Source organism: Osmerus eperlanus, chromosome 22, assembly GCF_963692335.1.
Source record: "Osmerus eperlanus chromosome 22, fOsmEpe2.1, whole genome shotgun sequence".
Lineage (NCBI taxonomy): Eukaryota > Metazoa > Chordata > Actinopteri > Osmeriformes > Osmeridae > Osmerus > Osmerus eperlanus.
In genome coordinates this window covers 6401657-6429593 of record NC_085039.1, presented here as the reverse complement: position 1 = coordinate 6429593, position 27937 = coordinate 6401657, and the positions used below count along the sequence as shown (strand labels likewise).

At 46.0% G+C, this 27937-nt stretch overlaps 2 protein-coding genes across 4 annotated transcripts; both read right to left on the bottom strand.

Annotated features, from left to right (window-relative positions):
* Window positions 1-764: 764 nt before the first annotated feature.
* Window positions 765-12523, bottom strand: vps54 (VPS54 subunit of GARP complex). Of its 3 annotated transcripts, none has more exons than XM_062447809.1 (24): window positions 12377-12523; window positions 10962-11135; window positions 10360-10601; window positions 9972-10056; window positions 9763-9797; window positions 9303-9434; window positions 8596-8981; window positions 8049-8175; window positions 7865-7894; window positions 7431-7538; window positions 7225-7280; window positions 6814-6910; window positions 6247-6632; window positions 5913-6042; window positions 5367-5548; window positions 5165-5277; window positions 4978-5041; window positions 4749-4854; window positions 4530-4617; window positions 4034-4155; window positions 3833-3913; window positions 2411-2518; window positions 2220-2314; window positions 765-2012 (listed from the first exon to the last, which is right to left on the bottom strand). In XM_062447809.1, exons 2-24 carry the CDS (start codon window positions 11107-11109, stop codon window positions 1907-1909), a joined length of 3027 nt encoding a protein of 1008 aa, XP_062303793.1. In that variant the 5' UTR covers window positions 11110-11135; window positions 12377-12523; the 3' UTR covers window positions 765-1906. The 3 variants fall into 3 exon arrangements, with proteins under 3 accessions (XP_062303793.1, XP_062303794.1, XP_062303796.1); XM_062447810.1 differs by having other exon boundaries at window positions 10962-11140; window positions 12378-12523; XM_062447812.1 differs by lacking the exon at window positions 7865-7894 and having other exon boundaries at window positions 12377-12522.
* A 195-nt stretch (window positions 12524-12718) lies between these two features.
* LOC134008924 (E3 ubiquitin-protein ligase pellino homolog 1) lies at window positions 12719-27934 on the bottom strand. Its single transcript, XM_062448507.1, has 7 exons — window positions 27682-27934; window positions 20295-20481; window positions 18737-18866; window positions 18322-18423; window positions 16552-16749; window positions 16085-16273; window positions 12719-14271 (listed from the first exon to the last, which is right to left on the bottom strand). The coding sequence occupies exons 2-7, from the start codon at window positions 20378-20380 to the stop codon at window positions 13687-13689; spliced, it is 1290 nt and encodes a 429-aa protein (XP_062304491.1). The 5' UTR covers window positions 20381-20481; window positions 27682-27934; the 3' UTR covers window positions 12719-13686.
* Window positions 27935-27937: the final 3 nt, after the last annotated feature.

Here is a 27937-nt window from a genome sequence, read left to right as displayed (position 1 = left end):
TCAGATTACTGGTCTTATTGGAATTGGGCAATGTTGTAAAATGCAGTCATTGCGCCTATTTTGTAAATAGATCACTCCCATCAGTTGAACCTTCATAACCCTGTTAACTGGCCGCATGTTGAAATTTGGCGATGACACATTGATATTAAACTCATGTTACCAATGTAGCAAACCGATCATGTATGAAGCCATACTACTATCAGACTGGACAGTTTTAAGTAAAACCATAGCCTATAGTTTATGTAAAATTATCTGTGGTAACTTAATCCTGTGAGAACTGTTCTTCCCCTATGTGGTCTTTAGGGTTTGTAAGTTGCCTCAAAGGGAAAACAAATGGCCTCAGCCCAAATTTCTTGCACAAACAAGGCTACTATTACCTGTTACAGCTGCACTGTAGCTATATACTGTAGGCCTACTTAACTTACCAATGTTCCACCGTGTTCTAAAATATGAGGCAGGCTAAAGCTTGTCAGCTATGGAATAAGTTCAGACAACAGATGGACAAGAACCACCGCTGAGAAAATAGGCCAATCCTAAAGTAGTTCCATGTTTCATATTTTATTCAGAAATGATTCTGGGATTCAAGACATTTGTAGTTCTCAGGCATGCTCTCAGAATTGTTTGCAACTCGCTTTGTAATGCATCTCTTACCGGAGCAGCAATGAGGGCCCACCAGTCATTCACACTTTCTCACGCACGCACACAGGAACATTAGGCACTCAAAACAAACAGTACACTGTTGTAAAGAAGTCAGATGTGTAGTCTTTGATATTTATCAAAAGTAGGCACTTTTGAAGAAGACAGCAGTTAGTTGGTGGTGCTTTTTTTTTGATACCCTTGGATCCTCTTGCATGAGGTGTCAATGCTAACACAGTGCAGGGGCAGGCAGTTCAGAAAACAGGATACTATTTGGGATGGAGCTTTGCTACTTAGAAAAGACGAACCAAAAAGTCCATGCATACAATTAACATTAAGGAATCACTATTGTTGTCACTTGAATACAAATTCAATTTATAGAATTCACAGCCAATTTTCATGCTTGATGTAGCTCAAGCATCCAGCTTTGTCGGAGTTATACTGTGTATATATATTATATTTTGAATTGTTCATGATGACTAATTCAATTATTTAATCAAGAGCGACTGCTTGATTTGCTGTGAATTGAGCAATTAAGTGGAAAGATCAATGTAAATCAACTAAGGACAGGTACTTTAAGAGATACTTAGTCAACTTTGATAATATGCTACTTTCTCTAAAGCGATTAAGTAGTGAGAGCCTTGTCAAGTAGAATCTTGACTACAACCATTTTAAAATGAGTCTTTCTATTCACACGTCTGAATCCCATTTAAGGAGTGGCCACGTATTTCATTTTTGTTGCCGAGTGCTACAAGGACATCCGCAGTTTACTGCTGTTGACAAAAAAATTAAAAAGAAATCTGGTGAGTGTCTTGCCAGCTTCCCCATTGACAGTAAATCATAATTTATTCATCTGTAATAATAAATCATCTAGTTGGATTGCACACAGTGAGATGAGGTGACAGCAGTTTAAAAGGAGGCACTGATGCATCCCAGGTCTCTCAGCCCCAGAGACAGTCTGCGAGGAGCCCACAAGCTGTGCACATCTCTGGCTTTGGTCCCACAACGTCGCAGGGCGGTCTAGTTCTAGTTCTGCTAGTTCTCCCTGTCCCCCACCCACCCACCCACCTCACCCACCCCCAGACAGCGCCCTCTACAGGTGGCCTGCAGCCAGTGAGGTCCGTGGTCCTAAGGCAGGCGAGGATGACCAGGAGGGTGAGCTACTGGTACAGATTCTTTTCGCCTGAGGAGCTGTGTCCCTCCAAGGTGGGCGTGGTGGTGGTGGTTGGGGCGGGTTCATCATGTCGCACGCGCGCGCGGCAGAAAGCCATCACCTCTTCTGTTCCCAGATCTCTGCCATGCTCAAGTCCAGCTTCTCGAGTGTCCTCAGGGCCTGAACGTTCTCTGTGTAAAAGGCGATGTCCACGCCCACCAGCCTAGAGGAGGGGGAGACAGCGGGCGCTCAGTATGGTCGTTCAATGTCTGACGACAAAGCAAGATCACGAGATCTTGCTTTGTCTCGAGAAAGTATGTCTTCGATAAGACATGAATTACACTTAAACCTTTTGGCCCTAGTATGGAGGAGTCACTTGACAAGCACAGTGACCCCCCTTCCTCGCAAGTCTTACAATAACAGTACTCACCCCTGTTGTGGACCACCGTCGTTCACCACCCCGAGGCGAGCCAGCTGCCGCTTGAGGTGCATTTTAAAACTGGCGTTGATCCTCAGGAACAACATCTGTGCAAAGCAGACGCGCAAGTGATTAGGCGTTGCGGCGTTGCGTGTCGAACGCTTTTCCCCTACAGAGGGTACGACGCGGCGAATCTCCACTACCTGTGTTTGTTCCTCGGGCAGAAGCTCATAGATGGCCTCGTGCATTTTGGCCATTTGTTTGCAGACGTTGCGAAAGCAAACAGACGGCATGGGGGCCTTGACTTCATACTGTCAGGAGATAAAAAGGTCAATATTCATACCGACAAACATGTAAAGTCAACGGTAAATATGCCGATATCACAATGGTCCGGTGAGTAGAACAGTGTATAGATTTCAATATCACTATTGATATATATCAGCTGAACCTCGCCAAAACAGAACTTCTCATCATCCCGGCTAAACCCTCCATCTCCCACAATCTCTCAATCACCCTGGGATCTGCGACGGTGACCCCTTCATCCTCTGCCAGGAACCTTGGGGTTACCATGGACGACGAGCTCTCCCTCACGCCCCACATTGCTGCAGTCTCCCGGTCGTGTAGATTCACCCTCTACAACATCCGGAAGATCAGGAGATACCTGTCTGAGCACTCCACCCAGCTGCTAGTCCAAGCACTTGTCCTCTCCAAGTTGGACTATTGCAACTCGCTGCTCGCTGGTCTCCCAGCATGTGCAACCCACCCTCTTCAGAGGATTCAGAACGCAGCGGCCCGCCTGGTCTACAATCTACCCAGACGCTCCCATGTTACCCCACTCCTCATCTCTCTCCACTGGCTACCTATCATGGCCCGTATCAGATTCAAGACCCTGGTACTGACCTTCCGAGCAGTGAACGGGACTGCACCCGTCTACATCAAGTCTCTCCTGCAGCCTTACACCCCCACCCGTCACCTACGGTCTTCTTCAGACAACCGCCTGATGGTCCCACCGCTCAAGACCGCCCGGTCCCAACACAAGCTCTTCTCCTGTCTGGCCCCCCAGTGGTGGAATCAACTCCCCACCTCCATCAGAGACACTGACTGTCTCTCCACCTTCAAGAAAAGGCTCAAGACGCACTTGTTCCGGGAGTACAACGGTACTTAGGAACTTAGTTGTTGTACTTAGGAGTTTCCTCAAGGATCACAATGACTCTTGCTTAGAGACTTGTTGCTCTTGTGGTTAGTGGTAACTGATTTAAATTTTTGTACTCGCTGTGATATATTGTTTTTATTATTGTTGCTTGCTCTTTCCACAGGTACACTTGCACTTATAGCGGTTCATGTTGTTTAATTGTAACTTGTTTAACTACATGCTCTTATGGTTCTTCCCTTTGGCACTTACTTTGGTTGTTCACAATGTGTGCTTCATGTTTTGGCTACTCGCAATGTTTTTGTGGCTATCTTGTTGTTATGATCAGTGAGCTATGCACTTTGTAAAGCTCTCTCTTGGAAGTCGCTTTGGATAAAAGCGTCTGCTAAATGAATACATGTAAATGTGATATCATATCACAATATTAATAGTGTCAATATCACAATAGTCCACGTAGCACAGTGTCTTAACTTACCCTTGATAGCACCTTCTCAAACAAGCTATCCATGATTGCCACCAGCTTGGCAGAGATCTCTGCTATGTGATCGTTGTAATCCTGCCCGAAAGAGTAAAACAACCATTCAATTTCAGACCGAAGATACACTCCCTGAAATCCCAGACCTCTCCCACCTAACCAGGCTGGCGTGTTTCCTGGCTGTTGGGACTGCAGCCCCACCTTGGTGATGTGGTCGAAGTGCCTGAGGACGCTGTACTGTTTGGGCTGCAGCTTGGTTTCGAAGTGGGCTCTGATGACTGGAATGTAGTGGACCACCAGCTGCAGGCAGCGGGATGCCAGTGCTGAGGAGAGACGCACACAGGAGGGACTTAAACCTAAGGCCTAAGAAGTGGGGTGCTACCACTGTCAAAGTTCAGGGTCAGTGTTTATCCATGTGTCTAGGCACTGAGCCGGCTGGTGTTGCCAGCCTGATCGAATAACTTGCTCATTTGCAGACCTAGGTGATTTGAAATGGACTCACTCGGTGGGTGGAACAAACACATGATCAGAATCTCTGCTTTCTGAATCGGAAGATTCTTTTTTGTTGCAGCTCTGGTGTGGATGCTCCTCAGCTTGGCCGCTACTGTAACCGTCCTTCGGAATCTGCACTCACATGTATTGTATTGTGTGTGGGTGTGTGGCGGTGATAACACAGTACAGCGTGTGGGTTCCTTACCCAGGTTTTTAGTGGTGATCGTCTTGAGCCCCACCACCTGCAGCGCTCCCGCCCCCAGGACCAGCTGGCAGCTCCGGGAGTTGAAGTGCTGCCACAGACGGCAAACCACCGCAGTCAGCACTCTCATTGCGGCTACGTCATGCTACATTATTTTCGTGGTGGACTTGACAACCGTGGCTTACAGACAGGCCTGCAGCCCGTGGTCGAGTGGCATCTCACCTTTAGGAGATCTGAGAGACGGGTTAGCATATCTGTGGCGATGGAAGGGATGTCGTTGACGCACTGACAGTACTCCAGAAAGATCCGGATCAGCAGCAACACAGTCCTGGGGGGGCGGGCAGAGGTCAAAAGAGACTTAGAGGAACATGACCGTTAAAAACAGCAATGATCATGACTTTTCCGTCGGCCGATTGCAAATAAGTCGAGTCCCAGCTACAGACGGACTCACCCAACGACGGCATACTTCTGACCGTCAATGTGTAAGTATTCACTTGGCTTCCTGTCTTCTGAGGCTGGGGAGGGCGAGGACACAGATTAAAAGCTAGTTTGGTCGTTTTCCCGCTCTGATCGCTTCAAACCCCCCCTTCCAAGCCAGACTGGAAGCCAGTATGACGCGACAGGGACTCCACGCGTACCTATGGGCTTGCGCTCCGGTAGTGTTATCCTGCCGTCGGAGATGGAGTTCACCAGGTCCTGGAACTCTGCCGGGACCTCGGCCTGCTTCCACCTCTCGTTATCCAGCAGCAGACTGAGAATGACACACACACAGTGAGCTTAGTGCAGAAGCCAAAGCGGTTTTCTGGTCCCGTTCCTCCGCGGTCGTAAACCTTCCATCACCTGAGCTTGGTCTTGCGCTCCTCGTGGAAGCGGTGGACGAAGCGGTTGGCCTGACTCTGCAGCGCGCCGCGCAAGGACATGCTGCGCCGGCAGCACAGCTCCTCCGTGTCCCTCACGAAGCCCTCCACCGCCCGGGACAGGCACACAAACTCGGCCGAGCTCAGGCGCTCCAGAGAGCCGTCCTAGAGAGAGAGAGAGATAGAGAGAGAGGGGGGGGGGGAGAGAAAGAGGAAGGAAGGAGAGAGAGATGGGACGGAAGGTGCAGACTAAACACTTGAGTGCTTCAAAACTAAGTCAACAAAAACATGTTTTTGAGAATTATCTGCAGCTGAGAGCAAGTTTACGCCTGTCCATCTGATTTACAAAGCAAATGGTGTGGAAACCTGACTCTTTCCTGACCACTGAATGAAAAACTATTTTCCAAGCAGGACAATTAGGGATTGGAACCGACCCTAAAACACGGTCAAAGACTCAGCTGACGGTAGGTCAAAGTGCACTGGCCCGTGCTGGATGTGTGTTTGTACCGTCCCCAGTGGTAAGACCTACCTTGGCTCTGGCCATGAGGACCTTGACACAGCGGTCGTGGCTGACGTCGGAGGCGGTGTAGAGCAGTTCCTGGATGTTATTGGCTATCCTGCCTAGCTCCAGGTCTGTAGGCATCATCTCCTCGTTAGACCTGGAAGGTGAGGGAAGACGATCATGTTTAAGTAGGCTAAAGAATAAAAAGACAGACATTTTCTGGCAGTGAGTATACAAAGCATTCAGGTTAAATACTAAATAATGTTGACCTTGGAACATGCGTTACAGGGACCATTAGTGTGGTCAAATCAGTGTAAGTCAGGTCAGTGGCACTGCAACTTGAGTGTTTGAGTAGACCTACGTGACTCCAGCACCCCCTCCTGGAGGGTAGCTGGGATCCCTGCTGGAGGAGGACTCTGTGGTCCCAGAGGCCGAGTCACTACCGCACGCATCCGGACGAGAGTGGCCCTGCTGGGACCTGGGCCCCACGGCGGAGCTCTGCTCCTGGGACCTGGGCCCCACAGCGGAGCTCTGCTCCTGGCCCACGGTGGCCGGCGACTGCTGGGCGTGGTTGAGGGCGTCGCTGATGAACATGCCCTCGTGGGTGAGGTAGGCCAGCTCCGCCTCCCCCGGAAGGAGCTGCCCCGGGGCCTCCGCCGTCCCCCCCGCCCCCCTTTCCAGCAGACGGCTCTTCTGATTACTGTCCAGCACCTCCAGGACCACGTTCCTGATCACACTCAGCGTCGCCTGCCAGCCAACACACAGGGGACACATCACTAGGTTCAAATAGATGCAAAAGACTAGCACAAATTCAGTATTAGTTACATATTTAAGATGATTTTATGATCGGTGGAGCCATTTGTGTGTCACACTGCATTCCTGACGGGTCACTTGCAGGCTATCGGAATGAAATAAAGTGGATGTGCACCTTGATTCTTTTCAAGAAGAGGATGAAGTTCTCAAAAACGCTCTGCAGCAACTCAAACCACTGAGGGAACGTCATGAGGCGCATCTGGTCAGCCAGCCTGGGGAAAACCAGCGCGTTCACACGTTACAAATTCACAAAAGGTTTTCCTGAGCACATGCATGGAAGCCGTAACACTATCAAGTCTAACCACTCTGCACAATGGGAGAGTGACAAACGAAAGCCATTCCAGCTCGTTTTCTTTTTCCACCCGTAAAAAAAATCTAAAGGTTTTACTTTCCTTTAGGGAGGATTTTTCAGAAATGGTATGCCATTGTTCGGTCACACCTTAAGAGTCTGAGTGGAGCCATTTCTTACAGCTTGTGCATTCATGAAAATAGTAAGGGACGCCAAGGGTCAAATGTTTGTACTCACTTGTTGACAATTTCAGAGTCAATTTCTTCAATATGAGACACTGAGTCGATAACACACTGTGAAATTAGAGGGTAGGCGTTTGAAACACTGCTCAAATAATGTTTTCAATAAAAATAATAGCTACGCAATACACTTTCTACTGTTTACGTTCCGTAATTTTCCATATGTGAAGCCAAAATGTCGTAGAACAAGTTGTGCTTTCTCACCTGAGTGACAATGCTCTTGGCTGCCAGTATCATCTCTTCGCTGTATATGTCAAGAAAATCCAGCTTCCGCTGCCTCAGCAAGCCAAATACCAGAGATTCCAGCCTGTCCTGTATCAGTACCGTGAGCACAGACAAAAACACACACACACAGACAAAAAGATTAGTTGTGAATACTGCAACATCTGCTAAATTAAATAGCTGAAGTGGGTTAGAAAAAGCCATAAGGAACGATTCTACTAGTAATTTGGGCAAGATCTTGGAGTAACTTTGTGGTTGAATCCATTTTAAACAATCAAGTGCAATTTGGAAATTAGTTGATCGATACATTGATTTCTCCACTAAATTATTTCTAATGGCAACCATGAATCATCCGTCATCGTTTGGAACTCATGGATTTACTCCTAAACTCCAAGGCGACTGTTTCAACGACCCACCTTTACAGAGACAACGTTTTTGTTTTGCACCTGTGACAAACACAACATCCTTTTGGTGCTTTGACAACGGCCACTTGTTCACGTTTAAAAAGGTTGAAACAAAAATGTTGAATTGCAAGGGCAGCGCAACTCCATCTTGGCTCATGCGCGTCCGATCTAGAGCACAGTCAGGGCGTCGGCGTACCTTCTCCAGGACTTGTCCCTCCTCCTCCAGGCTGCGGCTAAGGTCACTCCTGGAGTACATGCTGAAGTCCTCGATCATCATCTTGTCAATCAGCTTCTCCAGTTCACACAGCTGGGAGCCCAGGTGTCTGTGTGTGTGTGTAGGGAGGGGGTTAGAACATACATTAGAGAGAGTAGAAGGGACACTAGCAACGCAGACAGAAATGCAGACAAGAAGACAACCGAAAGGAACTCCACCTTCAGGTCAATACCAAACACATCCAACTCCTGTTGAAATGTGGCCAAGTGAGGGGGGCTGGAACTTGGCACACTTAAATGAAGCTTAAAAGATGCTGTCGTATTGAAATATCCGTCATAGTAGTCAGACAAAAACAAATAACTGTAGGTGTCGATCCATGTCTGAACTCCCCCTACGGAGATGACCCTATTGCAGAATGACCCTGACGGGGGCCTGTCAATTCTCCCCCCAGGCCCCAGCCCCAAGCCCCTCCCCCAGCCCCTCCCCCAGCCCCAAGCCCCTCCCCCAGCCCCTCCCCCAGGCGACCGACCTGAAGCTGTGGATCCCCTGCAGCTCCTGCTGCAGGACCTCCTTGGTGGTGGCGATGAGCTCCAGGGCCCCCACAAACTCCGAGGTGGACAGCAGCAGCTGCACGGTGGGCTGGGTCTGGTGCACGGCGGCCATCAGCTTCAGCTTGTTGTGCAGCCTGACGTGGTTGGCCCGGGAGAGCGCCTGGCGCAGGGCGCTCAGCGGGCCCTGGCACATGAGGCGGTGGACGGCGGCAGTGCGCTGGCGGAGCGCCGCCGCCGAGCGCTGCGTCTCCTGCAGGCGGTCCTGCAGCTCGTGCTGGGAGGACATGGCGTGGAAGAAGGCTTCCGAGCGCAGCGAGATCTGGCGCGCGATGCTCACCTCGACCACGTCCAGGTAGTGGCTCAGCTGGAAGGGAAAGGGGAGGAAGAGAGAGAGAGAGAGAGAGAGAGAGAGAGAGAGAGAGAGAGAGAGAGAGAGACAGATTGTGAGTGAGTCAGTCAGTGAGTGAATGTGAATGAGAGATAATGAGAGGGGACAAAGGGACACAAGACAGGCGATAGGAGGAGCGAAATTCACATCAGAACTGTTCAGCAGCTCTGTACAACCTCGGATAAGTCCTCCAACATGGCTGCATGTTCTACACCAGATACTATGGTGTACATATAACATCAATGGGCCTTTCGGTTATGAAACTCGTTTCCCAGAAGGCGAGATAAGCAAGTCCACCTTTTCCTGAAGTAACCGCGACGACGCCATGTCGCGGCTGTTCTTCCCGCCGGCACTGTTGAAGTGCGACCACGGCAGGACGGCGTTGAAGGTCGAGGGGTCGCCCAGCGCAAAATCGGGCTTCATGAAGATCTGGGGTTCACCGAGGCATTGTGGGTAAATAATACAGAAACGGAATGACATCACATGACACATCGTGAACGAGTAATGAGTGAAAAGCCATTTTGGAAGGCATCAATCACGTTATTATTCAAGGACCGTTCATTAAGGTCCTTGAGGTCAAAACCTTGCTGCAAAACCTTGCTGCAGATACAGACTAAATCACATAATCTAAGGGCGTAGCTGCCGATGTAAAGGGCGAGATATCCGTCATTTTCCCAAATCAAACAAGCGGTGAGGCGCAGGGTTGGCGAAAGGTCTGGCAAATGTTGACATTGAATGTGACAAAAGGGACATTTACCTTAGGAACTTGCTCCAGCTCCGTTCTTGATTTGTCTACAGGGTGGAAGGGGGGGAGGGGGGTTGTTGAATCAAGTCATTTCATTGCATGGGACAAAACCTGATACCATGCAGACAGCCATGACTCAGCATACGAGCAGAGATGGATTTTGTGGTGTGTTGGTGCGGCAGGGGCAGAGGTTGTTCAATACGCTGTTCAATAATGCATACCATGGTTGTTTGTGACGCTCGGGACTGCGTCAACGTCATCCTTGTTGGGACAGATGTTCCTGCATCGCTCATGGATTTTTTCCCTCTAAAGATTGGTCAAGATACAAAACAGTGGTTCACTTACGAGTGTGCCGTCAAAATAACAAACTATGAAATGCATTCTACATGTCATGAAAACCACAACGTTAATCTCAGGTTTTCAAAAAATATCAAAAACATAAGCTAACCAAGAAGGGAAGAATCCTGGCTTGAATAGTACAACGGTGAAAATTCCACGCATTTTCAACAGCAGTTACATTACAAGTCAATCTGTTGAGCAACGGATACCTGACTAGGCTGGACCGGTTCTGTCAAATCTACTGAATAATTAAACCTGCTGGCCTGTTACCTGAGCCGTTTCCTGAAGGTAGGGGCCAAAGTGCTCCTTGGTGATGTTGGGGAGGTAGAAGGAGGGCATGACCTCGGTCTCTGCAAAGTCCAGGCCCCATGTTTTGGTGAAGAAGTCGGACTCCCTCTTGGTCAACCGAGGGTCGTTTAGGGCGGCGGGGAGGTTGACCTTAGAGTTGTACACTGTCCAGCGGTCGTGCTCTGCCACCACCGACGGGCCCTCACACAGCCCCCGGGCCTCACCTGCAAGAGCATGTGGGACATTCAAACATTTAAATTCAAATTCAAAACTTTATTGTCCTTCCCCATAGGGGTAGAAATGTGTCTTTAGACAGAGGCTCAAAGAAACAATACAAAACAAAGGTGAGCAACAATAATACATATTCTTTTATTTTATTTTATACAATGACGTAAGCGTCATGATAATCCACAACTGTTAACACACAGTACAGTAAATAACCCTTTTCTTCTCCACAAAAGCTGCTATTATATGGAAAGTTAAGTCAACAGACTTCACGTAAGATTCCCGGCTTGCTGGGCCAGTTTTCAGAGGTAACATTCTTGAAAGCAAGTGTAAAACATAGCTTGGTCCACCCCACCTACCCGTGGGCTCCTTGGGGCACACATCTGGGAGGGAGCGGACGGGCCGGTAGTGTCGCGAGGAGGGCTCCTTGTCCTTGCGGTAAATCCCGTCGTTGCCGCCACCGCCGCGGGGATGAGGCACTGGGGAGGAGCTGTGACTGGAGGCCATGTCATTGGGGCACCACTCCAGGGAGGCTAGCCGAGTGGTTGAGAGGGGTCGAGTCAACGACAAAAGCAAGGATTTCAGACCACACTTGGATGTTTACGTAAACACAACACTAGAATTAGGCTAGCTTTTAAAAAGATCCTTGCCCACTGCTAGAATCCAAAGATATTTTGTGGTAGGACAGATTTAAACGGCTTGTTTCTCAAGTTAGCGTTTGATCAATGTATGCATACACCCAGTTGAAGTTGAAGACTTCAGACTAGAGGAAACTGAAAAAGAAGACACAAAGAGGTTCCTTCTGCTGCGTTCACTTGTCACAAACACTTTTGACAACGGAAGTGAAAGTGGCAAAAACATGTTTCATCAGTGCCTGGATAGGACACTAACACAGCTGTTTGTGTTAGTGTCTTAGAAGATTAGATGTTATCTCGCTGTGTGCAGTACACAGTTTTGGGGACATTTACCTTGCCATTCGACAAGTTATTTTCCTGACAATTCAAACAAGGACTGTGGTTGCATTTCTGAAACACACATGGCCAAAAGACTGATCTGACTAAACAGTGCTGCAATTTAACTAAAACTATGATAAGCCTTAGTGTAGGAGTGAAGACCCTCAGTCTGTTGTGTAATCAGTTTGAGGATTAGGATGGTTGGATGGGTGGGCGGGCACCTTCTAAACATAGATCGAAATGGTACATAGTTAGGCAAAGGTCCATGCAATTGATCTGTTGATCAATGCTTTGTTGGAAAACTACCGAGCGTAGCAAGTCGACGAGTACACCATCATCACATCATAACCAAAGCTAGTTAGCTAAGTTAACTACCGTTACTACAAGTGCAGCTACCTTTAGCCTACTGTACTGTCAGTCCCAACCCAGGCAGTAATGTTGGGGTTGATGCAAAAGCACAAGGGATTATGCCACCAATCTTCTTCATAGTACAGACAGACAGTAGACAGTAACTACCCGTCAACGTTTTTCTAACTGGCAACCTACGCTAACAATACTAGCTCTAGCTAACGCAAACTCGAGGATCACTTCAATACGCGTTTGATGTAGCCTAGCAGTATTGTTATTAGCCAGCAAACAATTACCTAACCTAGGTAAACTTGCAGTACGCGGCCTACACCAGCTGGTTACACGTAGACTGATTGACGCTAATGATGCTAACCTCAAGCCATTGACAGCTACCAAAACAGAAACTGCAGCAGTGATAGCTCCGGCCTCTTCACCAGACCAACATATCAAGTCAAATCGTATGTATATAGTACCTGTTGTTTGAAACACAGGAGTTCTCGATACTCCAATCCACCATCACGGTAACATTGTGAACGAACAAGCAACAAAAATCTATCAAGCCACCGGTTCCATGCCCATAATGCACAGCGCAGGCCTTCTTCCTTGCGGTTGTCCCTGCCTATCGTGACCAATCTAAATTACCACTGCCCTCTACTGGCAAGAGCCACATTCATTGTCCTAAAAATACTTCATCTCGACCTACGGTCCACATGAATATGATACTCTTTAGGCTGAAGACTTCACCAAATACCTTTTCATTGACCTTTTAGCACAATTTAATAAATAAGGACAAAACTAACACTCGTACAAATGTGAACAATTGAAAAAAACTTTTATTATTTCCAGTTGGTACACAATCCTGCTCAACAGCTGCAATAGTAGGCTGTTTCAATACTCAACATCCTGCATCAAGGTATCTGGGTGTGAAGATGGTAAAGCATGATTAAAATGGAAAAAAGATACAAATATAAATGCAAGTTGGTCAAAAAACACTCATGATACAGCTGAATAGCTTAAAGTAAGCTTCATTAAAATAAAGGTGACAGTTTAGATAAAAAATGTGGACACATAAATACTGTACATCAGCTCTGAACAGCGGCACAAATGGATAATTTAATATTTCTTCTCATTTATAAGTGTAATCATTATCATTAAGTTTAACTCCACTTTCACCTATGACACACCACTCCTTCAAACGTGAATAAAATACCTGGATGGCAAGCCTATGTTACTTTAATTTGAATAACATTCTCTGTATGTGTAGGCTATGCACAGTAGTACATTCTGATGTAAAGATACTTTGTTGAAATTCATGTAAAACAGGAGACATCAAGCACTTTCATGTCTCAACCCCAAAAATGTATTACTTATGTGAAACATTTTCATTATCATTCACCAATATCACTTCAAAAACTAGCAGCTAGCATTACAAAGTAGCCTAGTCTCTGCTCTAACTGGAAATACACTAACAAACATCAAGTCCCACAATCATCCTCAGACTGTATTGCTAATTACGTTTTCCTCAGAATTGAGCCTGTATAGTACTGTAGCTTTCTGTATTGTTATAATGTTGTGAAAATATAGTTATACTGTATTCAAACATGTAACAGCACTGCTGGAAAGGTCACTTCATTTGTAAGTAGAAGCCAAAAAATATTCCAAAGCTCTCCAAAATATTTTAAGTTAAGAAAATTCGGAAATTTCAAAGCTTGTGGTGGTTTCCACCAATAGCTTGGTTAGGGAGTCAAATCACAGCCTTGAAGTATATGGGGTTTCCAGTCGTCTAGTCCAGGGGCCCTTGGAAGATGAGTCTGATGTAACCGCTCTCTCCAGCCAGCTGCTGCACGCAGAATGGACAGGCAGCGTGGAAGGTGTGTGTGCCGTGCGGCAGCGGGATCTGGCTCCAGAAGCTTGCCGTCTTCTCCGAGCACACGTGGCCACAGGGGCTGAAGGCATGAGTGGGCGGTGCAGCGTCCAAGTAGAAAGCCGCCTCGCAGCCTAACCAGAGGGGCACGTAGGGGCCTTTTGTCCTGCACATGGGGCACTCGCGCTCCCGACCCTCCTCCGCCTCCTCCTCCTCGGCGTCGCGGTGGCCGCCCCACCCGTGGTAGCCGTGGACGTGGCCGCAGCGCAGGTAGGCCCATGGCTGCTTCTCGTCCAGGACCTCCTTGCGCCGCAGGCTGGGGAAGGCGAGCGTGTTGAACCCCACGGGGCACTGGGGGCGACCAGCGTTCAGCTCCTGGCGCAGAGCCTCCAGGTGTTTGACGGTGGGTGTGTGCGAGAGGCCCTCGGCCGTGCGCCACAGGAGGGTGGCGCCGCACAGGTCGATGAGGGAGCCGTCCACCAGCTCCTGGGATTCGCTGTCCACCTGAGGAAAATGATAAACAGACAGTCAGACCTTGAAACACCTGCAAGTCTATACTGACACCAGCTATGGAGCAGGGCGCTTCATTTCTGTCTCAGTAAAAACGACACAGTCCTGCAGATGGCAACGCTTAACACGTTCTTTCCCTTCCACTCACATCTTGCAATGGGGGATGGGAGCACGGGGGGAGGGGGAGAGGTAGAGAGGAGAAGAAAACTCCAGACTAACAGGTTCTCCATTCGGCTTCCTTATGTGGGAATGCTGTTCGTTTGGGGTGTGTGACGAACGCCGTAGTGGACCCCGCGGGGTTTTGTGCGAAAGGCCTTTGGTTTGTTGTCTTAGCCGTGTTTTACCCCAAGTTTTCATACAGCAGAGTGGAAGGCGCAGAGCTGCAATGATTAAACCCATTGACCTCAGCCGAACATCAAAATCCCCCCCCCCCTCCCTCCCTCCCTTTCTTATCTGCTGCCAGCGTTTCCTCCTTCTCTCGCTCCAGGGTGTCCCGGTTGGGTGTGGGTCTGTTCCTGTTCCTCTCATTTTGGGAAGAAACCACACTTCATCTACTGAACACTATGATATTTCCTTACATATCGCATACTACTGACAAATAAATGACCGAGTTGTTGAAGAGGCACAGATAGATGGACTCTACAAAGTCAATGGACAAAGTGAAGTGGTGTACAAGTTTGGACCCAAAATGAAGTTAAGTAATGGGGTTCCTTTGAAACATGGCTGAATATAACCCATCCAGACTGGCTCTCCCAAGCTCACTGTGTGGTCTCCAGTGAGGGGGAGGTGAGAGGGTGGGAACTAAAGCTCTGCAGTCTGAGTCTTCCAGGGTTATTACCGAGTGACACACCAGACCTATCATATAAATCATGAGGATTTCAGACATCACATTCTCTCATTTCTCTCTCTCTCTCCCCCCTCTCTCTCTGTCCTTCTCTCTCTCTCTCTCACACACACACACACACACACACATACACACAAATGCATCGTCTGAGAAACTTTATAGACCACCAGCATAGCCAAAACTCAAACCATACTACAACTCAAAATAATTGCTGAGTAATTTGCTGAAAATCCATTTCTGTTCATATTTCTCAGTTGTTATCCAATATCTATAAACATATTTAATTGACTTAAGTATCTGTATAGTCTAAAGTCAAGGGTAGTCCTGGGTCAGTTCCTATGTCCAAATACAGTCAAATACTTTGGTGCACTTGATTTGTCATGTGCGATTAAATCAATTCATGAGGCTCAAAAGCACCAGTCAAATCAAACACGCCTCAGCTACTTTCATATAACGGATCTCCGTCATTGAGCAGCTCTGGTAGAGGGAACACATAGTGTGTTTACATAGTGTCACTACTGTGTTCGCCAGCAAGTTAATGTGGAAACTCTTACGAGTTTCATTCAATTTCGTTCCATCTATTCAGCACAGCACTGCACCTTCCCATGGGAGCAGTTCAATGTCCTCCACTGGTAACAATGGAAACCTATAAGCTACCTAGTCAAGACTCATACAGTATGATAGCACAAGATTCAAAGTGTGTGTGCTTGAGGGCATGAGACAGATAATGGCTAAGACAACATCCAACTCTTTTTCACATGCATGGATTGCACACCCAAATATTAGTTGTGTGAATGTGTGTGTGTGCGTGCCAAAATGAGTTGTGTAAATGTGTGTTTGTACCGAAGAAACAGAATAGAGTGAAACACTCTGTAACCCTTTCTTATATACAGGCAATGCATGCAAACCCGAACACACACACGTTCGTTTGTGTGCATTTTGTGTGTGTGTCCAGCCACCCACCATCTTGCCCCGTTGCTGTGCAGATCTGGTCTCCCTCAGAGTGAACACGTTGCCACAGACGGAGATCTCTCGCCACAGGCCTGGTTTGGAGTCCTGCGTGAAGCCATGGCGCGGGTGCATCACTAGCACGCCATTGGTTGTCAGCCCATCCATCTGGCCTTCCTGCATCCTCCACTTAGCTGCCTTCTCCTGGAAGGACAAGTGAGATGTATATCAGCCAATTTGTGGAAGTTTTTTTTATCATTTCGGGGGCCCAAAAAAGCTCACAATTCTCTCAAGGGGAAAACATATCAAGCCACTCTAAATAAGCACCCACAACAAAGTTTGTTGCCTTTCAAATGCAACAAACCGAGGCGTTTTAAACGCAGTGCACGCAGGAACATCTGTCTCTCCCCTAGAAAGTCGCTCTCGAAAAGGAACGACATCTACGGCAACAAGCAGTTTCCACGTCGCTTCGCGTTCCTCACCCCCAGGAAGATGTTCTTGGACGAGTCGAAGCCCGCGGCGTAGATGCGCGCCGTGTACGGGGGGCTCCTCTGGCAGATGATGCGGCAGGCGAAGCGGGAGATGGTGCTCTGGACCGACTGGCTGTCGCCGTGGCTCTGGCCCCCAGGCACCGTATCTGTCACCACAAAGTCTATGGGGCTCTCCGTCGACCGCCCGATCTGAGAGACGGCAATGGAGGCTGTTAGTTAACGTTTGTCTCACTTAACTTGCGTTCCGTTTAGGATTGAAAGAAAATGTATTCTTTTTTTTTCTTTTTTTGGGGGGGCCTTTTATAGATTTATTGGACAGAGGCAGCTAGAGATCGACAGGAGATGTATGGGAGAGAGAAAGGGGAAGACGTGCAGAAATGGCCCGAGTAGGAATCAATCCCAGATCGCTGCTTGCAGTGATCTGGGATCTGTGACCCAGTGATCTACCGGGCCGCCCCAAAGAAAATGTATTTCTGTTTATCCAGCTATCGGTTCTAGTATCTGCTTCTATCTAGCTGGATAAAAATATGTTCTTTCTGTTTTCTTCTGAAATGATAACCTGAGACCTACTGGTCCCAGTTTGTCATCTGAATTGTGAGAAACACAGAGCACATCGAATCTTCATTTTGCCCGTTGAATGACTTCAGTTTCTCATTCCTTAATTGACCTCATTGAAGGTTTCATTATTCGTGCTTTAACCTATCAAGACCTTTTATGTCAGGAATAATCAGGTACATGATTTTAGTACAAGGAAACAAGTGATGACTACTGGGGCAGGGCTATGAACTGGATAATGCCACAGCCAAAGCTTGCATGGGGTCCGACTCGGCTTGACTCTTGTCCTCCATAAGCCAAGTGAGCATATTCACTGCAGCATACGAATAATGTGTGTAAAAAAAGGGCGAAAAGCAGAGAGGCATAAAAATAATATAGAGGGAGCACAGATAGCAGTGGTGTTATGGACAGAATTGATTTAAAGTAATAGCTGGGAAAACTCTTAAGACTTGGAGACGGGATGGAGAAAGAGGAGAGCGAAAGATGTTCTATTGTTGTCATTGTGATCATTATTTCTTGGCTGTGTGGAAAGACTAATTATACACACAAGGCAAAATCAATTAAGGAATCCAGCATGGGGTATGTGTGAGTGTGTGTGTGTGTAGGTGTGTGTGTGTGTGTGTGTGTGTGTGTGTGTGAGAGAGAGAGAGAGAGAGAGAGAGAGAGAGAGAGAGAGAGAGAGAGAGAGAGAGAGAGAGAGAGAGAGAGAGAGAGAGAGAGAGAGAGAGAGAGAGAGAGAGAGAGAGAGAGAGTGTGAGTGTGGTGAGGTAGGAGACAGAGGGAGACTCAGGGTGGGGGAAGCTAAAAGACGAGATTCTGTGAGTGATGGTAAGTGTCTGACACCCATATGGTGTGCTAAACTGCTTGCTGGACCAGTTAAGGGAAGCCCCAGCTTAGGATCTAATTGGTTAGATCTGTTTGCCATAACTTCTGGCTGTGTGAGACAAAGCACATGCCTTTCCATAAGATGAGGTGATTTAGAATTAACAATCAATTCCAAAAATAAGGTACAAAACAAAAGAGACACCAACATGAATATAGTATTAAGGAGGTTAACACAGCAAGTGTAGTCCAAATATTCTGCAACACGAGTACAGAATGGAAGTACAGATTGAAGTCTATTTGCCTGAGAATGGGTTGACTCCAGTGACCAATCCCATAGACGTAGACTGTGCAGACCTTGTGGTCACTGAGGGCTCCACTGACCTGGAACATGTCCGTATTGCTGTCGTGAGTGTACTCCACCACCACTGTCTGAGCCCGGGACAGTGTGTAGGAGATGCTGTGCTGGTCCTTGTTGCTTATGGCCTGCAGAAACGCAGAGAAGAATATGTGTTAGGGAGCAAGGAATAGCTAAACAAGAGCTGGCGTGTGCGTGGGTGTATGAGCTTATGTGAAAAACTGATGACAGGCAGGGAGACAGTAAGAAAAATATGTATGTGTGTGACGATACTTAATAATTGTGTCGTTACGTTATGTATCCTTTATTTATTTATTTACGATTGAACACCTGGACCATCTTTCGTTTCAATGTTTTGTCACTGAACTACAGAGTTTATAATTGAGAAGGGTTGTCGAGTGCTTTCATGAAATGCTGTGTTATTGGGATTCACTTTGTTACCTTGGCTGCCTGAGGTGTGCAGCCTACGTGCACTGTGCTGGGTTTCACGCCATTGGCCTTTGGTCTCCGGCACAGAGAGAAACGGCTTTTACGCCTCCCTCTGTCCCCGTTGGGTAGAGAGCCATTGTACCTGAGGAGAAAAGATCAACCACACCTCTTAGTCAAGCTTCCATGCAGGCACAGATCCTCCTATCTTATTATATCATCCTATATTACATTTAGCTTTTTCATTTTTTATCCAAAGTTATGTCCAAAAGTGCATATAGAGTGCAGCTGATTTCCAAGGCAAGAACGTTATCTTTCAAATGTTTGAATAAAACGGATATTCGGATTACGTGAGGGTGTACATGTTTATATACAGCATAATCAATCCAAATATATAAAACAAAAAGCTGTAAGGATTCTGTGTCCAATTTAGGACAGACACATGCATGCTGCATTGCCGCAATTTAATCGTGAGCAAATTGTGACAAAAATTGGGAATGTTTCCAAAAATGGGTCTCTTTATCCCTGGTCTCTCACTGAAAGGATGAATCCCCTCATGGAATGGGGTCGCACTCACCATCAGCTTTGCATTTGTTTATATGCGGAGCTCCGTTTAAACAATGTCCAATCCTCTTACACCCAATCAGCATTTCTGGTAAGAGGTTATCTTTGGTCACCAACCCCTGCTGGCAACTGGCCATGTAAATATTTTTTTTTCTGAGTGGCTGACTGAGTAGGGATATGTCTGAAAACAAGTGCTTCCTGTGTTTCATAAAAGTATGCACCAGCCACCTACAGAGGCATACGGAGGTCTGGGAATTAACAGTTAACTGCTCTTGAGCCATTTTACACCCTAATTGGCATCTTTAAATCCAGAGCGAAAATAAAATAAAATTGCAGCTATTTAGTTTCCATGTACAGTAGAAACTTGGTTTCATAGACTGTATCAATCTGTTGTGGAATGCCTTTGTCAGAGTAAAAGAATACTTATAGCACCACAAGAGCCACAATTTAGCTAACAACCTCCCTCTGTACAGCAAACCAAACATTCTCGTTTGCTTGAATAAACATTCTAAAATCAGGACGTCAGCAGCAGTTGATTGTTTAGTCTCCCAGTGGTTAAGACTATATGCATTTAACTGGATTTAGATGGAGTGTTGCTCCACTTTTCAAAACTAATAAACACCAAGTCCCAAAATCAAATTATGTAAATCAGGCCAATGCTACTCTTTGCAGTACCACAACTCCTCTCACAATATGACGATCTGTAGAGCTTGTCAAGTCATTGATCATTCAATTTCAAAGAGCGGTTGGCACAGAAAGATAAAGGTGTTTTTCACTTTTTCGTTTTACACCAGAATCATGAACATTCCACTCATAAACGTATGAAAGGTCTTATCCTAAAGGTGTTCACAGTTTCTGTGTGTTTTCAGAGCTTTCATAAGCAACAAGAGGTTTTCAGTGTCACTTAAAGCCACCTAAATCAACACATTCAGAGAGGTTGCCTCTTTTGGATCTCACTCTTGCTTCCAGCTTGCATACTTAACTCCATGTGGAATTGATTTGCTCTTACCCCAGAACAATGAGCTCCCCATATTTGACTGGCACTTTGGTGGAGGCTGTCGTGGTGGAGATGTTTTCTTGGTCGGGGGAGAACATTGGTGCTGCTGTCGGAAGGAGGGCTCTCCCACAATGAACACGTCCTCGGTCTCCTCTCCTCACAGTCGAGTCATCCTGTCGCTTTTCACGCCACACTCTACCTGCAGACAAAACAGAACAGCAAATTGGTCCAAGGCAGACAGCAGACGCAACAAACATCTTCAACAAGTTTACGAAAAAGCTAGTCATTAAGGCTTCACTGATTCAACAGAAGCAACAAACTAATTGATTTTCAAACTGTGTGCGCTATGCACAAATCTGAGCCACAGACCCACTAGCTAACTCTTATGGTCACCAAACACCCATAGTTACTTTTTTTAAAGGACTGGTATCAGAAGCAACAGACTGCTAATACGGAGGAAGCAGATTGAGAGGAACAGGATGACATTCGAGTCTATCGCTGGAGGGTAAGCCTTTAGCCCTCGCATCTAGACAGGTTCACTACTCATCTTTAGTTCTGCAAGAGTTCAGAGAGCAAGCTCTCCACATTGTAGCGGGAAGTTTGTGAGGTGCAAACGTATGTTTCTCCCCTGTCATTTTCAGCCCAGAGATACTACAGGGCTGTCTTTGAATGTTGCTTTGCTTTGTGTGTGTGTGTGTGTGTGTGTGTGTGTGTGTGTGTGTGTGTATGCACAAGATACGCTCTAGCCAGTTATTACCAGTTATTTCTAACATACAAATCAGTGAGAAAGCCAGGTTAGTCAATGTTGATCAAACTTGTACACCATTCCTTAGTAAACAAAGGAAAACCAAACCAATGTGACCTTTGGTCAACCTTTGGTAGCCTTAAGCTGTGCAGCACGACAAGAGCTTGGAGGGGGTGGGGAGGGTAGTGTTAGTGTCAGCTCAAGGAACTGGTCAAGGTTTGATGTGCCCCCCGCTCCCCTGACCCCTGGTACTTGCTGACCCTGACCATACGCTCCTGCAGAACCAATCCCAATCCACTCATTGCCCTGCGGGAAAGCGCCGCTGGTTGACACATGTAACACAAACACACTCGAACATTGAAAGGCTTAAACACACTTGTATTTACAAAGAGGACACACAGCCTTCGTCCCTGCTTTGTTTTGGGCCTGGTGTGGAGTTCATGTGAGGGCCAAGCAAGGCAAACAGGCCAGTGGGGTTGGGTGAGTGTGTGGTAGCAGGAAGTGAAGTGCTAGTCAATTGTTGAAGGATTGTTTGCTACCTTAATTTTTCATGAGGAAAGGAAAAAGAAAAGGGGTATTGATGTTTAGGATAAAATGACCTGAAACTTGAAGGATGCTGAGACTAAACCTTAAGTAACACAATACTCAAGAGCTAAGACATCTCAGTGACTTATAAAAATGGCCAATGCCTAGACAGTTCCACAGAAAGTACCACGGAAATTCGATCGCCATCTGCCTAAATACTTTCCACAATCAGCTTCTTAATAGGTCTTGGTGGCCTCTCAGGGTCTGCTATGGCCTCAGGTCACCATGGAGATCTGGAGATTACTGTGAGCACAGCCGCCTGGCCTACAGACCAGACAGTTATCAGACAGCTATGGAGGTGTGGCCTACATAAATCGGCCTCAGGTGAACCAGCTTTCGTTATTTTGCCTTCTGCGGGCGAGGCTACGTCAAGATTAGCAAACCAACACGTATTTTGATTCAGGACAACATTTTAACAGTACAAAACATTACTCTCCAACCAGTGGCATTTGAAACTTATTGTTAAGCATTTTGGGATGTTATGTGTAAAAGACACTAAAACACTTTATCAACTCTTACAGCCAGCAAAGGCAAAGAGGAAAATATCTGAAAAGTGTCTACAAAGGTTTAAATAAACTGAAAAGGAAAGAGAACAACAGAGATGAAAGATCCCAAACAGCCTTGATTACAGGTCAAACTACTGCCAACAACTAACAATCGAGTCATTTCAGCAAAAGAGACCAAGAAACAGGCTTTCTTCCTCATTTCGTTATGACAGATCACCGTTTGAAGATGTGTCTGTTAGATTTAATCAGAAACCACCATCTGGTGGTAACTAACACCTTGGGTGTCTTCAGAAAGATATCCCACTTGAGTAAGACAATACTTGTCTGTGTGTTACAGATCTGTGGGTGTGTCTTAGAGTTCACTTTTTTTTTCTTTTTTTTTTGCCTGCTAATTATAAATGTTGGTGTGTGAAAGTAGTGTGAGAACTGAATAATTTGAGATGCAGGTGTAAAAGGTGAAAACATGCTAATTGAATGCGTCTTCCTGTGTAAGTAATGACATATTCAGTGTTGCATTCTACGTCATTAGTCTATTGCTTCTGAAATGCAGGCTGATTCAATATTGACCGATTTTCAATTCAGATGTTATTAGATGGCAAATACTTTCCAGTAGCTGACTTAATAGTAGGGTAAAGTTAGATAAAGGTCTAACCAATTATCTGATGCAAAAAGGTCCCAGACGGCAATAGGACTGAACAAAGAAAAAGAAAATGCCGGAAATGCGAATAAAAGAGTAAAGAAGGAAAAGCAATCCAATTCCTGGTCTTTCACTGGCCCTGCTCCTGGTCTCGTATATCTCTACGTCCCACACAGGATTGGTGAGGTCAGGCTCCTGGAGAACATTCTGGAAGTTCATGTCTTGGGTACTTCTCAAAGTCGCTCCACACGCTGGAAGCTTGGCACTGCCTATGGGCTGAACAGGGTACCATTTGCTTGGGGGAATAAGGACCAGGATGTTCCAGCTGAGAAGACGGCCATCTCATCGAAGGAGAGTGAGGGTTTCTTGGGGGTAGTAGGCCTCATACTTCCAAAACTCCAAAGAATTAGCTGTCAGTTCCTTTCTAAAGCTGTCAACATGTTGGACACACTCTATGTTCGCTCGTCCATGAAGGTTGCGTGTCGATCCATCACCAGAAGATCAGCTTCTTTTGGCGTCTTCTTTTGTCTAAAATCACGCTTAAGTTTTCATCATGGCCAGGGTTTGCGTGGTTGGTTTGCCAACTTTTCTTGCAGGTGTGAAACACCTCCACCATACCAATGGAGCAACTACACATGAAGAGACTGCAGAGCAACCACAAACCAACACTTACACCTTTACATTCATCACACTTTACGCTTCATGGTCAAATCTGATGAGCGTTTACGACAGTACTGCCACTTACTCGAGTGGTGACACAATGTAGTCATTTTTAGTTTTTCTAAATTAGAATGTTTCAACAACATTTAACAAACATTTTTCTTTCAGATTGGTTGTACATCATTCTCTTATTCTAAACAGAGACATTCTCCATCTGTTTGAGAAAGCGCTTGTCTTGATATTTACTAGCTAGGCTAATTACTGCATATTTAATATATCAGTTATGAAACATTGTGCTTGATTTAACCAATGAATCCACCTACTGCAGAGTTAAAAACAGGTTTAGAAGGCCCCACAAACGAAAACATATCAAAACTAGTACCACGCTATTATTTACACCCAAAAAAATGCTTCATGGTCACTCCTCCTTTCTATACTTTTTGACCGTATTTGGGGTTGAACAAAGACTGTCCTGCTAAGCGAGCTATTAGATCAATAAATCCTATGAGGCTCACGCCGTGCTCACCCGTGGCTGTCAGACAGAGCTGGCAGCCAGTGAATGTGACCTCGTGTGCCAAACGGAACAGCCAACACCTCAAAGAGCGAGATAGTACCACCACTGTTCTGAGGTTCCATGTCACAGCTCCGCCCCTTAGGCAGACCGTGCCAGAATCAGACTAGCAGCAGCGATAAAATAAAACTGTCGTCTCCCGAGAATGAGCATTAGGAGCTGGGTAGAAAGACCCAAAACGATGCCAGGTTAGATTATTCTATATAGGTAGACCTATTCAGGAACCTCGTACACAAGCTGGCCTATATCTACTATCCTTATATGTATTACACCAACCATGCTAAGGGATGGTATCAAGATTGTTTCCTAGACTATGAATAACCACAGATCACATACTAGTGGTCTTAATGAGCTAACCAAGATGATGAAATGACCCAGCACTTCACCATCCTCCTCATCACGGAGACTTGGCCACCTGTGCATAGCAGGCTCCAAGACCAGATCAGCCTATATTTCAATAGACCGCTTTTAATCACCAGTGAACAATGTGGTGCCTTTGCTCACTACACACCATGTCCCCCTCAGAAGCAATTGAAAAATAAAATCAAAAGACAAGATAATGCCAACCGGATAACCGATAAGGAGTCACCCTCCTAAGTCACACTTGTTTATTCCCTGTCCATGAATAAAGCCAGTTAACTACAGGGGACAGAGGCCCATTCACTGCTCTGTAACTGGATAATGGGACAGGCTTAACAGCTAGTACAGACCCACCCTCTACGAGACAAGGAGGACGACTTTTAAAGTGACTTCAATTCTCCGCAACAGAAGCACTTTTGTGCGCCCCAGCCCTCTCGTGATTAAGACATAACAACCTCCGGTCCCACTGTTGGGATGAATAATATCGACCTTACGGCTGTCTGTGGTGTCACAGAACACGACCAAACTGTTTTACTCAGAAGCAGCATTACAACAAAGACAATAATGTGTACCAAACGTGCACTTTCCGCAAGAGGGTGCTTCACAAATCCTGCATTAGCCTTAGCAAGTGTATGCTTAACAAATCCTTCAGTAGCCCCCATAAACACAACTAGGCAATCGTAGCCGTGTCATGTACCGGAAGACAAACGGTGACAATACAGTTAATCCAAAAACAACTAGTCTTAACAAAGCAAAGTTCCCATTTCCGTTTTGGGTGGCAAATGTTCTTTTTTTCACAGATATGTATCCTGGCCAAGTCCCATGAGGCATAGGTCTTACAAACACTTCACTGAGGTCCGAATGTTACATTTAGAAGAGGTCGGAGGTGATATGTTTCATGATCGAATGAAAGGGTCACTATCATCTGTGAGTGACCGATTTTATAGCCCGTCCGTCTCTAAAAAGAGATTATCACGGAAGGGGCTAACTCGGTTCCAAACACCACACATCAATGCTTACCATTCATAAAGGGGTCAGTACCCTGAGCTAATAAGCTTAGGGACTGCTGAAGACGGACAAAACGTGTTTGAGCAGTGGAGAGAGAGAAGGAAATCGAGAAAGAGAAAGAGAGAGACAGACTCTTTCCAGTCCATTTAAACTGAGAGGCGTGCTTTTCGAGTGTATGCATCGCGGGGAGAAGGAGAGCTGCCAGCTAGCCTCACTACGTGGAATAACGTCTGGACTGTGCCGAATTAGCAGATGGATAATGGTAGTTGAAATTTAAGCTCCCCCCATTAATTATTTATTGAGATAGAAGTCACACACAACACCCAAAGACATATAAACAAGCATTTCAAGGAAAAGGATCTCTATTGTTAAGATGTCATGTCTCTACCGTCTTTAAAAAAGTTTTTTTTTAAAGTTAGATGAGAACTTTTTTTTTTACTTAAACAGAATTGTCAAAGGGGGAAATTTTCCTTACTTAGTACTTAGTATGCTGAATGTTTTCCTTTCGGTCCAGTCTGACTGGTGCAAATGAGTGAACCGGGGTACTAAACAAACAACGGAGCTCTGTGTTTTCCTTGTACCCCAGAAACGGAAAGGGCCAGACCCTCTCCCAAGTTCAGGGAGAGAGACGGAGAGGGAGGGAGATAGCAGGCAGTGGATTTTAGCTGCCCATGAATGAGTCTGTCAAAGACATCGACCCGACCTTGATAACGAAAGGGAAGAAAGGAGGGGTGGAAGCCAAGAAAGGAATGTGGGGAGGAGAGGAACAATTAAAAATGCCTTTGTATCCCCAGAGACAGTTCAGAGGGGCTTGCTGCTTGACTCTAGCAAAGCCTAGGTCTGAGACAGCCCTTGAAAGTAGATGGGATTACGGCCTATTCTGGGACAGAGCTGCGATGGATGCCAGCAAAAACGTCATGCTGATTCATCAAGCTTAATTACAAGAAGGTTTAAGCGGTCAGTTGATGTCCGGGATCTTTTGTTCAGTGACTCTCCGTTCCACATATACTCAAAAAAAGTCTCAGAAACCTACAAACCAAACACTGTGAGTACGAACCTGTACAATAAACCCCTCATTGTACACACAGAGGCCCCTTTATAGGCACTGGGACATACGTAGAACCACTCCATAGAGGCTAGAAGTCCCACATAAACATTCATAAATGTAAGTCAAAGTAGGTCCTTGTGAGACTGTTGACAGTATGAATGAGTACTAATGTGGCTTTTTAGTGCTTCAAGTAAGGCTGTTAACTCAACGTGTACCCATTTTGACTGCCTTAGCAAGGAACTGTAACTTGATACTATCCAATAGTTGTCCTCTGAAATCCTCCGTTGTTCACACTGAATAACCTTCGGTCACCCCACAATTGTTTTTATTCCCCAATCAAGCCATGCAATACACACCCATCCTCTAGGCTTGTTCCCTCAACAAATGCACTTGTATAACTGATGTCAGTGAAAGATGATCCTTACTGAACATGCTGTCATACCAGGGGGTGAGAGCATGTTATCAGGTTTTCTGAGTACTCCAACCACAGACATGATTCAATAAAGGAGGAGATCTGGGCCATTTCAGGAATGGAAAACCAGGAGAAGTGATATGATGCTGTTATTTATAAACAGACACAGTTGCAGTCCACAGAAAGGAGCAGTCAGTCGTTTCAGGACAACTGGAAGGCAGTGTCAACGTATGCTAGCAGAAATATACAGAATAGACGAAAGTCATGGAGAATGATAAAGCACACACAAAGCACTACAATTGCAAACGACAACCTGCAATAAATGTGACTGGGCAGTCGAACAAATGGGGCAAATTTTCGGGGAACAAAAGAGGGGCTCATGAAGCCAGATGCTCAAGCGAGATGATGCATGCAAATCAGTTTATGTTGTCGGAACAATAGCCCCCAGCTGGGCTTTCCCTGAGTGAGCCAAACCGGCTTGTCAGCCGCACAAGGGAAAGAGACCCCCTTTATAATACACAACCAACAACGCTCAACGCGTATTTTAAAGTGCTGTATGGGTCTAACAAAGAGAACCATACCAATTTCATTAGTAAGTATTTAAATACTTATAAGTTATCGCTTGGCTGTGCTATGTGATATCAAACAAAATCAACATCAGTAACATTATTGCTGACTAAGGGAAATATTGCCATTGTTCTTTGACTTACCAATGATTTTTCAATTGGTCTACGAGTGAATAAGACGGACATTATAATGAGTAAAAGTATGCATTCATACAAAGAAACCATATTGGATTCCCACAATACACTTGCTCCCCGTAAATTGAAAACGAAATCCCTAAAATTAAACACCAACTCAACTTACCTAATAGGCTGAAAGCATCGTTTCGACTTGCCGATTTTCGCACTAAACAGAACTAGGGCTATCCAACACCGGGGTTAACAAAAAGCATAAAACAGCTCCTGCGTGTTCAGACCTAAAGTCCCAATAGTTCAGCATGCATTATCAACTGACAATTAATTTGCGTTCTATTCAGATTCAAACTACTTTATCTAGCAATCACGGAGTCAGTAGCATGTGTGCTCTGGTTGCGCGCTCTCTCTCTCTCTCTCTCTCTCTC

Excerpts from the sequence above, each read along its gene's own strand:
- vps54 (XM_062447809.1), bottom strand. The coding sequence starts at position 11,109 with ATGGCCTCCAGTCACAGCTCCTCCCCAGTGCCTCATCCCCGCGGCGGT. Across the intron at positions 10,602-10,961 it reads GTGCCCCAAGGAGCCCACGG|GTGAGGCCCGGGGGCTGTGT; the intron begins GTAGGTGGGGTG and ends ATGCTCTTGCAG. Across the intron at positions 6,633-6,813 it reads TCTTCTTGAAAAGAATCAAG|GCGACGCTGAGTGTGATCAG; the intron begins GTGCACATCCAC and ends GTTGGCTGGCAG.
- LOC134008924 (XM_062448507.1), bottom strand. The coding sequence starts at position 20,380 with ATGTTCTCCCCCGACCAAGAAAACATCTCCACCACGACAGCCTCCACC. Across the intron at positions 18,424-18,736 it reads GCACACCTCAGGCAGCCAAG|GCCATAAGCAACAAGGACCA; the intron begins GTAACAAAGTGA and ends GCGTTTCTGCAG. Across the intron at positions 14,272-16,084 it reads CACAGCAACGGGGCAAGATG|GTGGACAGCGAATCCCAGGA; the intron begins GTGGGTGGCTGG and ends CATTTTCCTCAG.